At 38.4% G+C, this 16326-nt stretch overlaps 1 protein-coding gene across 1 annotated transcript in view; it reads right to left on the reverse strand.

Moving 5' to 3' along the window:
• Positions 1 to 16326, reverse strand: part of Spef2 (sperm flagellar 2) — a 165666-nt gene that overhangs the window by 9412 nt on the left and 139928 nt on the right. Inside the window, 8 exon segments of the mRNA XM_048802898.1 lie at positions 2469 to 2561; positions 7845 to 8027; positions 8732 to 8838; positions 11206 to 11390; positions 11490 to 11613; positions 11724 to 11932; positions 12035 to 12252; positions 12360 to 13522. Of these exon segments, the coding sequence (XP_048658855.1) occupies positions 2469 to 2561; positions 7845 to 8027; positions 8732 to 8838; positions 11206 to 11390; positions 11490 to 11613; positions 11724 to 11932; positions 12035 to 12252; positions 12360 to 13522 (2282 nt within the window).

Below are 16326 nucleotides of genomic sequence, written 5' to 3' on the forward strand. Positions count from 1 at the left end.
TTTTTTTAAGTAGAGAAAAGGGGCTGCAAGAGCAAGGAAGGACCCACTGTCTGTCCTCTGAATCATCCAAACAAATTGGGTCTTGACCCTAAATATGAGACTTCTGGCCCATCTCTCCCTGTGTGGAAAAGAGATGGGAAAGAGAATGATGCCATTTAGGCCTTTAAATTGGTTTTTTCTGCTCTGAACTTGTCCCTCAACCTACTAGCCTTAAGTGAGTTCTTCCAAAGTGGATTCACATCCAGGGAGACGGTATGATATGCTCTGAATGCTGATTTGTTAGGTACCTTTCTCTCTGAATGACTAAGCTGACATTCATTCATCCAGTGTCTTGTGCATTTGACAGCACTGGAGTCAGTGCTTGGAGCCTAATATCCTCTGGGGCCTTCAGAGCTGGGATATACAGGCCACACCTAGGCACCTGCACAACCTTATTGGGAAAGCCTACTGGCTTCCATTTCCAACTCTGCTCAACTATGTACTTAGTGAACTGGAGAATCTTTTTTAACTGTAGATTCAGATTAAGCAGAGGGTTCTGGAGCTATCTAAGGTTTTGCATGTCTAGAAAGTCCCCAGATAATTCTGATGTTACTGGTCCTGACCCACACTTTGAGAAGTTACTAGATCCAGAGGATATTTCTCTTTTGCTGTTCTCTGTAACCAACAGCCCTTACAACTATGAGCAAATTTAATTAGACATATATGAAGGTGAGTTTGGAAAAGAATTTCTGAAATTTTATGTTATCAATACAAATATAAATTAAATAATTTTGGTAGGAAAATGCGTAAACTCTGTTATTTACAAAACAAAAAAGAATCTTAAAGATCAGTGGAATCTACATGTTCTTTTATTCAGGGGAAAGTTAGAAACCAGAGAGATGCTCTCCTCCTGTCCATGAAGAAGAAAACAGCCATGTCATGGAATTGGCAAGGTGGCAGGGAATAAATGGTAGTCTGCAGGGGCTGAAGGTCTCAGTCCCACAACTGCATGGATCTGAATCCTGTCAACAATCCATCTGGGAAGCCAATGTTGGATCCAGCCTTATCATTGGCTGTGGGTGATACTGCAGCTCCAGACAACACCCTAATTTCAGCTTTGTGGGAACCTGAGCAGAGAGCCCACTTACGCCATGTCTGGACTTTTGTATGCAGAACTATAAAATAATAAATGGGTATTATTTTAGGTAGCTAATTGTATGGTAATTTATATGTAGCACAAAAAAATAACACAATGTTTCACACTCAGCAAATACTGACACCTTAATGTGCTAGCTATGGAAATTTTCTAGGTGTTTAAAATTAAACCAGAAGCAAGAAGATAAAGATGCCATCTCTTGAGGAGTTGACATTCTTGACGGAAGGCAGGCAGTCATGAACTAACAATGTAAATGAAGTAAATTTTTATAGTGATTATGGAGACCTTGGGGAAAAAAACAGATCATAGAAAGAGGTACTACGAGTGATGAGCAGAGAGAGGAGATTTGAATGTGTGTGAATCAAAGAGACTGGCTGTAACAAATATTAATCAGTCTAGAGGAATGAGGCATGTTATGTGCTGTCACATGGAGAGACCTGTGGAGATGAGAATAAGACAACAACTCGTGGATTTTAATATAGCAAAATTAGAGCACCTTTCCTCAGGAAAACACTAAGGATTTTTTGAATCTTGGGCTTTTTTTGGTAACTCCTGGCCCCTTTTCTCTAACCTGCTAGCATTAGCAGATGTGCTCGAAAAATACAAATCCAATGGAAACGAATTACTCACTTCAAGGTCATAATGTTTGATTTTGTTCTGTAATTTTGAACTAATGGCTTCCTAGATATTGAACAGTTAACATATTATACAGAGTTTGCTCTGACATCTAAATCTACCATTCATTTTTTCTCACATCTTACTGAAATGATCATGTTCAATATATTTTTATATTTTAAACATCTACACTGAAGTCAGAGTGAGTGACTTTCAGGTTTTAAGGTCCTGCTTTCTCTTGTTGCTTTGGAGATAGAGGCTAATAATAATGTTATTATTGAGAACAAGATTGAGGGCAGCCAGCTCTGATGGGCTCCACGGCAACATCATATGATGTTAGACAAAACCAAAGAGAAATAGACAAACAGCTTATGCTGTTGAAATGTTAGAATCTTATCCTACAGATTTGGGAATTGAAAGGCAATTTAAAGAAAGACATATTGAGTAACAGTGGAGCTTATTTGACAGATTTCTGATCCTGAGAGGCCATGGAAATTGTCCAGAAAACAGCAGGACTCTAAGATGTTGGGCCCAGCCTCCTCCTCTAGAGCTTCTCTATGCTGTCTTCTTAGCATTAAAGTCAGCCTTTGGGGGATACAGCAAAGAAACTGGGGAGAAAGGGTGGAATCCAAAACAAACTCCCCAAGTGGAAGAACCTGAAGAAAATAAATGATCAGTGCTATAATGCTGATTTAAAAAAAAAGATCTCAATAATTACCTCTATCAGATGTTCCAGTCGATTAAATGGCAGGGGTTCAAGAGGATTTTCTGGAATTTTTATGTCTTCATCTCCGGTAAACCATAGACCAGCCTACACAAAAAGTACAAGTGACCATCATTAAGGTATTATGCAGAGGTATAATGGCTCTTCAAGGCTGAGCTCAAACCAGTCTTGTTCCAGACTCTAGAGTCACAGTGGTCTCCAAAGCACGGTGCAGAAACCATGGCGGGGTGTGAGAGAAAGTCCTGAAACTTGCCTTTACATTTCTTTCTGTCTCATTCTTTTGTTGCTTTCATTGTTACTTATTTGATGTTGTGTGTAACATTAACACACATGTAGTCTACAAGTGCAAGTCCACAGAGGAGGGGTGCTTTCGCTGTTGGAGCACACAATAAAACTAGGGGATCATTACTGGAAAGGTTAAACTTTCATGGGCTGGATTTGGGGGTGTCTGTGTTCCCATAACAGCAGCTCACATGCCACGTGCTGCTCACCTCCTGTCAGTCTGCAGAGCCTTGCGTGCTGCTATATGTGCTGTTGACATTAGAAAACCTTTTGGAATGACTTGACAGCTGACTTAGATCTCAGTGTCCTCTTTTTCAACGACACATCTCTTCTAGTCAGTATATGACAAGAACCACCAACTCCCTTGGTTCCGATTTGGCAAGCCCTCTGCCATCTTTCCCTTCTCTCCATCCCTACTGTTACTCTGGTAGACTCCATTATCTCTGCCAGGGGTCACTCAGTAACCCAAGCTGGTTGGTTCCCAGTCTCTTTCTTACTTATTTCAGCATTTATTATGCAACATAACGATTTTCTCAAAACATGCATGCTGCCCTGTCACTCTCTGCTCAGAACCATTTTCTACCCTCATTCTTTTGGTCACATTGTCCTTCTTACCTTACATCACTTCTATCTGTCCTCCTCCTCCCAGGAAAGGCTACACATCTTTCCAGACCTGGCTCAGGTCATACTTTCTCAGAGAGGTTCTCCTTGAGCTCTCTGAACAATTTGACTTGCTTATGCCCCACCATTGACACTTAGTTCATTCCTTTAGGGGATGACATTCATGTCTGCTATTGAACAAGCATAAAGAAAATATCTTGCCAATTTAATTTTTATTTCTGGTAAACATTTCATGTATATAACTGTCTTGTTCTTAGTTCTTGCTCCCTTACTGTCTTCCAGAGTGACAACCAACCTATCCTCAACACTGACTACAGCCACGAGCTACTGGATGGCTTAACCTGACTCACACCTATATTTTGTGCCTTCCTTCCTTTCTTCCTTTTTTCCTTCTCCCTCCCTCCCTCCCTCCGTTCCTCTCCCCCTTCTTTCCTTCCTAGAATCAATTGTGTTTTAATGATATGATGGCATTGGATCACCTGTAGAGGTAAGAACTGGATTTTCTTTTCTTTTTGGAACAAAGAGATGCTGGCTCTGTGGAAGCCTGTGAGGGAGTAGAGCCAGAAAAAGCCTAAGGTCCAGCATGGGCTCAAGCTTTAAATGTAAGATGCTTCTGCACCAACCAGGAGGAGATCCCTGCCCAGTGACTGCTCTGTGGAAGAATGGACCACTCTATGGGAGAATGGAGCCATGAAGAACATAGGTGAGACTTACACTTCTGAGTATGATGGAGTATTAAAGGGCAGAGTCACCTTCCTGCCTTAAATAAGAAAATGGACAACATATTTGAAATTGTATATTTTAGACCTTCAGCAATGGATAACACAAGAGTCATTCCTGAAAGAAGAAAGGTAAATGAGGATTCCACTCTTGTTCCAGCCTATACTGCCGGGAGGAGCATCTGAGGCCTGGTGTCCTTCCTGAATTCAGAAAACAGGTTTTGGGTTGAGGAAGGCCAAAGAAGGGCAGAGTACTGGGGCTGCACACAGAGTGAGAGAGCTCTGAAGATGTGCAAAAGAGTTTTCTCAAGGAATACTAAGGGCTGGTCTGCATGTGTCGGAGGAGAATATCAGAGGTTGGAGAAAGAACCACTGCAAAGTAGTAAGCTCAGTAACTCCCAAGACACACAGATCTGGGATTAGTTCATGTTACCACCAGCCAAAGTAGAAAGTCCTTCTAATATACAGGACATTGAGCCCCAAGGGGGTATTGCCTATAGTAAAGGCTATTCTGGACCCACCTCCACAATCCTTGCTGTGACCTTGAAAGGATGAAACTGATTCCAAGTAATACTACTTCATGTACTACAGTAATAATGTACAGCAAAGTTGGATACTCAAAAATATAAGACTCACGGCACCTTGCATCTAATATGAAATTACTAGGCATACAAAAAGACAGAAACTATTACCCACAGCCAGGAAAAACACCAACACGGAAATGAGAACAGATGACAGAATGAACAGACAAGGATGTTAAAACAGCAATTCTATATACAGAACAGTAATTTAGAAAAGCTATTCTATTTCAGAAGGTAAAGAAAAATACAGATATAATTGAAAGATTCAAAAAGTATGCAACTTGAACTTCTAAATACAATATATGAGATGAAAAATATGCTAGTCTTTATTAACAGAAAACTTGACTCTTCTGTGAACTTGAAGGAACAGCAATAGAAAATGAATACAGAATAAATCATCAAGAGAAAAAAGACTTAAAAAAATCAATCAAGCATCAGCGACCTGTGGGACAATACCAGATAGTCTAATAAACAAATATGTGAATGGCTTTGAGAATTGGGGATAGAGTGGGAAAATATTTGGAAAAGCAGTCCTAAAAATAATTTCCAAATTTGACAAAAATCACAAACCCACAGATTCAAGAATCTCTATGAGCCCCTAGAAGAAGGGACATAAAGAAAACCTTAGGGAGGAACACAATAATCAAATGTCCAAATTTCCAGCAATAAAGAGGAAAAATTAAAAGAAGTTACAGGGGCAAAAAGAAGCAGAGGTAAAATCTCTGCTCTTTTCCTCATTACTCAACCAACGATCAGTTCCATATTTATTGCTTCGATGCACAGGATTTTCCCATGGTTCTTAAACCCAGGATTCATTTGTTTTAGCCTTCTACAGCATATGATAGTTTGCAAATTAGAAAATCATTTCAAAATACTTTAAATACAAAGGGCCATTATCAGAAAGGAAAAAAAAATCTTGTTTTCTAAAAAAAAAAAAACAAAACACCTTTCATAAAAATTATAGCAACCTGAAATGTTAAATGTGAACTTTTATCATAAGAGGTTTAAATTTACAATCAAGGTTCAATTAATTGCATCTTGCCTCACTGAATTATTAGGTGGTTTCTCTCTATAATATGGAAATGTTCTTTGTACCTTCTTGTTAAAACCTGGCCAAAGAATTTTAGTGTTTTTTTTTTTCCCCCTTCACTTTTTCCTTAAAGAAGTAGTGCTGCTTGGATCCTACAACATCTGACTAGTTAAACCTTTATAAACATGTGTTCTCACCCTTAGAAGATGATCTGTATTTCAAAATCAGAGAATTCCACTACATATCTGCAGAGTGCAAGCATGTGAGCCCACAGCAGGCCAGGAGCAAAGGGCAAACCGGCCTCTGCTCATCACTCAGCCCAGAGGCAAGGCCTGAATGACCACAATGACCACAAAGGCTGGGCTTTTTCCATTTTGGAAGTGGAGAAATCAGCCACTCCTATGTGACTGTTCTGAACTTGCAATTTGTCAAAAGGTGTGTGTGTTTGAGAAAGAGAGAGAGAGAGAGAGAGAGAGAGAGAGAGAGAGAGAATAGAAAACACAGTAAACAGACATTTTCTCCCAGAAAACTTCATCGTGGTGATGTAGTTATACTTCCTTACTGTTTCCATGTGGCATTTTCACCAGATTTTATAAAATTTCGTCCTAGATGCTGTTTTGATTTTTTCCATGAAACCACATTTTTTATTCTCTCTCTCTCTCTGTCTCTCCATCTCTCTCTCTCTCTGGCTTGTGAGTATTGGAAAGTCAAGTGTGCCTCACCAAATGGCACTGATGTCCTAGGAATATTAAGGAGTAGAAACTAAGAGGGGAAGGGGAGAGGGCAGAGCTCAGAAATCAGCTCTTCTCGAAATATAGATTGTGTTCAAGTATGTATTTCTGAGTTTCTACTAAAGGCAACATCCAACTTTCTCTAAGAAATTCACACCTTTGGTAGAGGATCTTTCTGGTTTTGGCTCAGCACTTTGGTAAAAATTGCCAGCACCCTTTCTTCTTTTCATGTTTGTACAAAAGGATGTTCAAATTGATATCCTGTGTTAATTAACACATTGCTGTAAATATTAAAGGTTTCCATGAGTGCCCACTTTAAGACCTTAAGCCATCTATAGAAAGTTTTGCTTTGCTGTTTTCATCTTCAAACAAAATCACCCTAATAATTATTAAGTCTTGTACAATGACAATGACAAATATACCAGAGTCCTATCAGCCAAACACCTGTCTTGCTCCACCTTGATGAACCTCCACGGGTTTCAAGTGCTATTTCCTCTGGCTTACCTATCTGAGCACGGAGACCTCAGGGCTATCTTAAAATTTAAAAACAAACGACAAAAAAAGCATGCCACCAATTAGCTGGAAAGAGAAGAAAAGCAGGAAGGGATGAGCTCTTTCAATGCAAACACCTGTGAGATACAGGTACTTTGAGACTATGACCCTATTTCAGAATTAGCACCTTGTGAACATTTCCTTCTTTATTTGTCTACCAGTAACATGAAATGATAAGCAATGGGATGAATTCAAGCTGTAGAGGAAAAATTAGTAACTCAGGTCCCTATCAGTTACAGAATTTCACTTTTCTTTTTTAAACTTTTCAAAACTAGGTTGCATTTTCACACACCTGGTTTAATGACTTGAACATCTCTCTGTCTTCATAAAGACATTCATTTCCTCAACCCTCTGCAATCTGGCTTCTCTACTTATTCTACCAACATTGTCTTGGTGGAGGTCACCAGTTGTGTTCTACTTGCCAAGATGAACAGGAAGGCATTGTGCAATGGGAATACATATCACTTTCCTTGGGTGATCTCATTCATTCATAACTTCACCAACCACCTTCATAGGAATGACCTGCAATCCCTTCTGGACCTGCCATATCAGATTGGCTATTTTTGCCTACATATCCCACAGACATTTTATACTCAGTTTGTCAAATATATTCTCACCATGACTTCTTTCTGAACCTTTAGTTCTTTAGCAAGTTCTGATTTTTTAAGATGCTTTCCCTGGAGATGGAAGCCATAATACCACCTGGGGTTTTGACACTTTTCCTATGCTGCCTAGACGTGGACAGTCAAGGAGTAAAACACTGGCCTGAGACCTGTGATGTGACATCACTGAATAAGACACTTCTTAGGCCAAAAGTATTGTAGTATTCCCAGTCCACCAGCTCTGGTAGCAACCTGCATGTACTGCTCGAAAGTGATGGTTCCTGTCTGAGCCTCGTCTACAGCCTTGAACCTCTGCAGGGTCTCGAGGAGTTCCTCTTCCAAGGGGATGGGCCAAGGCATTGCTGTTACTAACAGGAATTTCCGCCAGTCCACGAACTCTGAGTTCACTATCAATAAAGATGTTAACTCCTGCAGCTGAAAGAAAACAAGAAATGTCATTGGAATATTTTTATTACTCTTACCTTGAAGCTCTACCAGCTCAGGCTTCCAGAGTTAAAATTCAGATAAAAGAAATAGAATTTTATACTGGTGAAAAGAGCCAGTTCTGACTTCAGTTCTCTTTTGTTCTCTGAACAAATCCACACCAGGCAGTACCTAGAAAGTGTTTTACTTTTTGCTTCCTTGACATCCATGTTTTTTGCTTACTCTTCCACAACCACTTTATATGGGACTCCAGTTAACTTTTTACCCATGCACAGAGGCTGGGTAAAGATTGTAGCTGTGCCTGGGCAAGGGCTCTGCAGCCCACATGGTGGCTTAACCAAAACTTTTAACGGTTTTGTTTTCTGAGACATTTTTAGGGAAAAGATTATGATGAAAAGTTAGGACTGCAGAATCATCTACTATGACTAGTTAGGGTCATGACATCTGGTAGTAATAGAAGCTTCTTGATCAAACCTTACTGACTGTATGATCATTAACATTCTTCAAATACTGAGTATGCACATGCTATGTGTCTTGGTTTCAAGCCTATTCATCTGTTCATTCATTCAGATTTCATTCATCGCCTACTAAATGTCAGACACTGTGTAAGTACAGGTTATTTTAGAACTCATGACTCATCATTTAAATAAGAATAATATGAAAACCTTTGAAGCTGGAACAAAATGGAAGCTTACTTCAGGTTGGGTGAGGTGCATCCATCCACTAGGGAAATTGTTTGTTCCAAGGTTCAGGGTCACAACATCAAGCAGAATGTCAGTAAATGCCTTATTTCCTATTATGCCTATAGTAGAATGAAAAATATTTTGTCATTTATATTATGTGATAAGGATTTTTTTTTCTTTTCCTAAAGTAGAAAAAATAATGGGAATTTATTTAATCATTTTCTTTCTTTTTTTTTTTGGTACTAGGAATTTAACCCAGGCACTCTTTACTACTGAAATACATCCCCAGCCCGTTTTGTATTTCATTTTGAGACAGGGTCTCACGAAATTGCTTAGGACCTCTCTAAGTTACTGGGGTTGGCCTTGAACTTCAGTTCCTACTGTCTCAGCCTCTCAAGCCTTTGGGATTATAGATATGTGCCACTGAGCCTGGCTATATAATCAATTTTAAAATATTATTCAGCACTGTAATCTTTAGAGAAACAAAAAGTCTGAAAATATAATAATAATAATAATAATAATAATAATAATAATAATAATTTTCCTGACCTCTTCTATTATTGTTTCCTGAGTGAAAAATGTTTTTTTTGCCTAATAATAATTCATTCCAATTAAGCAAAGTAGTGAAATAGTGAAACTATGTATGTTTTATTTTATAGTCTTCTTTGATTTTTCTGCTCAGAATAGGTTGAATTTTTAAAAACATTACTCTAAGTTTTTCTATATGCAGTAGGGCACAAGAGTAATTTTGGTAAACATGAGATAAAGTTGTTTCAAATGCATGCAGATCACCACTATAATTAAGGTAACACATTTATCCTTATATTTTTCTTCACTCAGAATTTGTTTATTTGCTTTTGTAAATGTAGGGAGATTTGAATTGTTACATAACTAGATAGAAAGTTCTAATTTAATAATCTAATTGACTCGACATTTTCAAGTATTTCATAAACTATCACCAAACTTTCAAATGCTTTGCTCTTATACATGGATCTACTTTACCTTATCTAAAAAAAAATGTCTAATTTTGTGTTTCTCATTTTAAACTGCATGCACATGCATTAAAAAACGAAATAGGAAAATAAAATAAAAGTATCTGCTGTAAGAAAAATTCTCCTAATCCATGCAGCAGAGGTACCTTCTAGACCCAGGAGAGGCTCCTAACACATATCCAGGTATCTTTTAGGTTCCACGTCAACAGCCATTCTTTCTTTAGGAATAAAAAAAGAATGAAACATAGAGGTAGATTCCCCAAATTTCTTTTTTACATCTATGTTTTTAGCATTTTTAAAAGTCCACATGAAGTTTATTATATGTTTAACCTCTGGGGGAAATGCAATAATCCCTTTAAAATGTCAGTGGTTCAAGTCAAATATACAATTTCAAGATTACAAGGTAATATTCTGGGGAGCAAAAGTGGACTTTTTTATTTCTTTGATATAACCGGCCATCCAGAGGTTGTTCAGAAATAGATTCTGTATTCTTTGTGATCACACACGAGTATTCAATTTCATAGAGTTGAGGACTTATTTCTAGGTAGTAGGATTTTCAGTGAAGTTATATGATACCACATTAGTTTTTATGTGAGTTAGAAATAAATTGGTTATATTCCTCAAGAAGAAACTGTAAATAACAACTATTGAAATCATTAAGAAAGCCAAAGTACTTAAAAATTCTGGTAAGTGTACGATGTATTTCCACTGTCTCTAAAGGCTATGGGGAAACAGTGCTGTTAGACAATGCTTTCATATGACATAGGAATTATTTATTTGGGGATCTTGGTGTGAAATGTGAAAATTATTTTAATATTTGACCTCATAATATTTACCCAATTAGGTAAGGTGTGTAGTGATATGATTTTCATACCTAATACAACAACAGATGAATTTCCAAATTTTGTTCATAGATTTAAAAAGAACATTTCTTTCAATTTGCCTTTATGTTAGTTACCTAATGTTATTCTCATTTAGAATTATCCAGGAAAAATAGTTAACTCTGTACAGGCCTAAGTGAAGAAGACCATAATCAGTCTGGTTATCCTTAGAGAGAACTTTCAGGAAAATGATGTCAAAAGAACAGCATTGCTTAGAAGCATGCACCCCCATCCAAAGAATTCAAAAGAACATGTGAACCCAGAAGTAAAGTTGGAAAGTTCCAGGAAAACCAGTTTTCAAATTTTTGCTTGTATGTTTGGATGATGCCGAAGGTCTTTTGTGTTTAAGGTGAAGGCTAAGTTACTTTCTTACTTTTAAATTTTTACCATTTGATTTTTATATTTATTTAATATGATCAATAACAGAAGTCAACATTGTCACTCGACTCATCACTTTCATCTTGGCTTTCTGAGTGTGATGAGCAATCTGTATTAGGCCCCATGTCACCGGCTGAAGATGGTGTTTTTGTATTCCATAAATGGATAGCTTTCCTAGGGTCAAAATTGTTGATGTCTGGAGAATTCAACTGAATGATCAGGATATCTGTCATACTTTCAGCATCGATCTCAGCATGCACATGTAACTTGGTACGTCTCATTTGATGAAAGCCACGTTCTGCTTCAGCTGAACTTGCAGGCAGAGCCAGCACCAAGTCAACTAGCATCAGAACATTCGGGTACTTGTGGGAGTAAATGGAATTCACAAAATCCCAGGTCAGTTTTCGAATATTCTGAAATCTAGAAGGGAGGACAAAAACCATAGACGATTGAGACACCTGGGTTTTGCTGAAATATTATACAGATGAACTTGTTGAGTCAGTGTGTTTTCTTGCTCACCTGGCATAAATCTCTAATTTTAACATGCTCCATTCAGTGTCCACCTCATCAATTTTCACATTGGCAGCTTCTAATACTGGTTCATAATGTGCAATTAGGATGGATACCTCTTTTTCTCCAAATTCTGCAATATATATATATATATATATATATATATATATATATATATATAGTCACACATTCAAAACTCACACAATCAAAGAATAACAGGTTGAGTCAGTGTGCACAGGTTACCTTGATTTAGTTTTGTGGGCCACAATTTAAAGCTTCCAATCATGGTTGCCCTCACCACATCTAGACTGGCATCTCTGAAACAACTCCGCAGCGTCTTGATAAAATGTGTTAAAACCACGTTTCTCACAGAAGAAATGTTTTCTTTCCCTCTGAGGCAGTTACTGTGAAAGTGTGTGACTGAATCTACCCTGCGTTCTTTGGGACCTGGTCTGTGGAGGAAAAAAATCACCCCAAAAAAGAATTACATGAAAAGGCACTGGGCAATGATTTCCCAAGTCCAATAATCTGGTTTGACAGACAGAACTCCTCACCTGGTTTGATATATTCGGAGCATTTCCAGTGTTGACTCCAAGGTGGCAAATATGTCAGCAATTGAGGAATTTCTATTCTGAATGACACGGGACAGAATGCTAAGGACACTAATGACATCCATCAAAAAATGGGAAAATTTAAGCATGTCAGCTTGGAGGAGGAGATCTAGAAGCTCTTTGGCTTTCTGTTGACTGGTGATACTTCTGCCTTCACCTGCCTGAAGCACAGTTGGGAAAATAGAGTAGTTATCATTCTCAAAATCATTACTCCAAGGAGCTAAATGAAAGTATTTTCTGTTATAATATGGCATTTCAAAATACTTACTGAATGCAGTTGCTGAACAATTGCAGGATATCCCTTGAGAAAATTCTGGAGGTCTGCCTGTAATCCGTGAAACCACCTCCTGCCTCTTATTTGAGAAGGCATCACAGGTCGAAGGTGCAGGCCTTTGAAAGCAGTTATCAGAGAGCTCTTGTGGAGAGAAGAATTGTGATAGAAGTGATAGATGTTATGAAGGAGTTTTTCCAAATCATTGTACAGAGGAATGCTCTGGAACACTGCCTTATAGGATAGTTCAAGGTGATGTGCAAAGCAGTATACAGTCTGTACACATGGCTGGATTTCTCTCAAAAGCAGGGCCACCCCATTCTCTCCTTCTATTCCAGGCGTATCTTCACTTCCAAAACCAACCAGTTTCTTTGCCCAGTCTTGGCTTGACAGCCTTACCTGAAGATTTGTCTCTAGTGTTTTCTCAATAGCATTTTTTATTGACAGAGGATCTTCCCTCTCTACTGTCTGAACCCCAACAATTTGACAGTGCACTTTCCCCCTGTATGCAAACTGTACATACACAAGCTCAGCTTCCTTGATGAAACTGTCTATGACTCCATCACTGATGATGGAGAAAAATTTACTTTTCTCTAGTTTTTCTCGTAGATTTCTCCTTTCTACCTCAGCAATAAAATATGTAAATGTTCTCGCTGATTTGTTAGTTCTGAAGACTGGGCCAATATCAACACCCTTCATGTCATCCAACTTGCACATCCAAATAAAATCTTTGAGCGGACGCCCAGTCTTGGCAATGGCGTGGCATGATCTGAACAAGTTCTCCACTCTTCCGAGGGTTACTTTGCTCATGGTCCTCACCATTAGTTCCGTGGCAGCTCTGTTCACTGGAGAACCACTTGTTGCTTCCATTAGTGAAGCCTTGGCATGGGCCTCGCTGAGATGATGAGCATTGAGAAATTCACTCCTAAAGTTGTCAGTGCCATAGAGAAAACTCGCTTGGCTTCCTCCTGACTTTACCCCGTGCTTACGACACAGGGCACAGTACATAAGATTTAATAACTCATCATATATAAGCCAAGGGTATTTTTTTAGCCAAATTTTCAAAAATTGATCATTTCTCCTTGGAAGGTAGTGGTCAAGTTTCCGTGGCCTTTTCTGCCTTTTGGTGACTCCACTCACATCATCCAGAGGATTCCTGCCTTTAAAACAACTCCACGTTGTTATTTCAAGGAATGGCAAAGTCAGCCCTCAGTTGTCTTTACTTTCTGCCCACCCCCAGTGCTTGCTTATTATTTCTGGAAAAATTGCATTGGTTGCTTATTACTTATCAGGTACCCTTGTAAGTGCTTGAACTGGTTTTATATCATTTAATCTTTACAAGCTATTACCCCTATTTTATAGTTAAGGAAATGGACTAATTATTATTGTCATCATCTTTGGATAAAACATTTGGACCCAAAAAGCTAAATTTGGTTCAACACTGCAGTGCCCATAAGTGGTGTGGCTGGGATTCACCAGGAGGCAGAATTACTCCACAGCCCTTCTGTTTGTGCACTTTATTGTTAGGGTTTCTTGTACAAAGAAAGGTGCTATGGTTTTCTTCTTCTAGAATTCACTTCTCCGTGCAGAAAGGAGACACTTTGTAGCTGCAATTTCTTTCCCATGATGATGATGATGATGATGATGATGATAATAATAATAATAATGCAAGTGTGTCTGCAAGATCTGCCTGGGACATCTCTCTGCTGTCTCACTCTTTCTGGGAATGGTACAGCAACCTTGTTAATTTACAAAAAGAATATCAGGCTTTGGGACCCCTGCCAGGTGGTTTGGTAAAAAAGCTGTGCCTACCTAATGCTGTATCTTTTTTCTTTTCTCTGAAAGTCTCATTTTGACTCATATTCGATTATGTATCAGATTATTTTATCTGGCTAGAAGGATGAAAAATATAAACATTATACTGAACAACATCCTCAAATAGCAGTTTCTCCCTGAAGGAAGAGAGCTTAGACTGCACATAATGATCATTAGATTACAGATTATCCTTGACTTACGACAGGGTTACATTATGTTAACCCATTATAAATCGAAAATACCACAAGTGGAACATGTATTTATTACGCCTAATCTACTGAACTTCCTAGCCAGCAACACAGTACCTGCAGAGTGTCAGTTGAGTTCCCCTGTGATCCTGTGGCTGACTGGGAGCTATGGCTGGCTGCAGCCCAGCGCCACCAGAGACTGCCATACCATGTGTGACTGGCTCAGGAAAACAACCCAATTCAAAATTTGAAGTTGAGCTTCAAATTTTGGGCACCTAAATGCTGCCTCTTTTGAAGAACAAGTAAGGATGCTGAATTTGCCATTGTAAATTCAAGTTAAATCCTAAGTTGAACCATTTTAAGTTAGGAAACATCTGCATGTTGTTCTAGTTTTCATCATTTAATGCATGTCTCATATAATTAGAATTATATTAAAACTGAATATATAAAATTATAAACAAATTCTTATGTAAAAATTGACTATGTATTTGATATTATATTAAAATATCTCATGCTGACAGCCTGTCAGGGTCTGTTTTTGGTCAGTATTTTATGATTGTAGGCCTTTGGCTTCCCAACTGGATTTTAAACTCTTCTGATCAGATCCATACTGACTCTTTGGTGCTCCTAGCAGATTGCTAAGCACTTATTGGCTGTGTTAGGAATCTAAATGTCCTTTCCTCTTCAACTTTCATGATTTTGAATCTCCCAACCTCTGACACTGGTTGTCTGCCTCCGCCTTTCATACCTTACTTGCTTTCGTACCTTACTTGCTTCTGTTTTGCCTTTTAATTGGTCTTTAAAAAATTGTTTAAACAGATCCCTATTTTTAAAAAAAAAATTTCTAAAAAATATCTAAAACAAATTTTCTACATTTTACTTCAAATTAGATTCCATGTAGTGAACCGCCACTGCCTTAGTTTCTCACTTAAGCACTTGTTTCTTGTTTCACCCTCAGCCAGGCACACCTGGTGCCTGCTGTGTACACAGAAGTGTTGTAAAAATGATGAATGAATGGGTGAAAAAATAAGTCTCTTGTGAAAGGAGAGGGACTTAACTTTGCCCACTGATTCAGCTAATTTTTATGTTTTTTGTTTTTTGGGCAGATTTTCAAGAGGTTATCTTGAATTCTAATCATGTACTTTCATTTGCCAGAGAATGGAGGTTCTTTGGTTTCTTGAAAATAAATTTCATCTTGAAGAAACATTTGGAAAATCTGCCATACACAGTTTCACTGGGTCCAAAGGCTTCTAGAGTCACTAATGCACGTTTTTTTTTTTTTTTTTTTTGGGGTGTGTGTGTGTGTGTGTGTGTGTGTGTGATCTACATCTCATCTAGTGAAAGGAGTTCACCATGGAGAAAAACCTTAGGACCTATGGGGTCCATACTCCTCTTTGCTACTGCCATTTGCCACACAGTGAGATATTCTTATTGATAATATCCATGCCTCTGTATCATCCCTTTTCTAAGAAAACTAATCTAAGCAATTTTCAATTCAAAGTGTTTAACCTCCAAATATCTGGTTCTCCATTTTTATAATTTTCTCAGTACTGTTGAAAAAAATCCACGGAATTTTCTAGTTACCCTTTCAGGCAACCAGGTGCCTTTACTCCTTCTCTCCAGCCACTTGAGGCTTTTTGAGGGGCTAACAGCATCTGTTGCTGCTCTCAGACATAGTCTATTCTCCCTTCCAATCCATTGTCATTGTCATTGGCTCTAAATAGCTTTGATAATCCTCCCTGCATGAGACTTTTCACTGACCCCAAGTTCTTTGTGATTTCACATCTTGCCCCTAGTCCTAGGTAGTCTGTTTGCTTGGTGTGAAATCTCAAAGTCTCCATTTCCCCCTTTTTCTGCACTGTTCTTTTCCTACTTCTCTTTCTGAAAGGTTAAGTGTCAAAAGCCTCCTCTGGGCTGATCACCATAATGCCTCGCAAAGACAGCAAGGGCTACTTCTTCTT

Source organism: Marmota marmota, unplaced genomic scaffold (assembly GCF_001458135.2).
Source record: "Marmota marmota marmota unplaced genomic scaffold, marMar, whole genome shotgun sequence".
NCBI classification, from domain to species: Eukaryota; Metazoa; Chordata; class Mammalia; order Rodentia; family Sciuridae; genus Marmota; species Marmota marmota.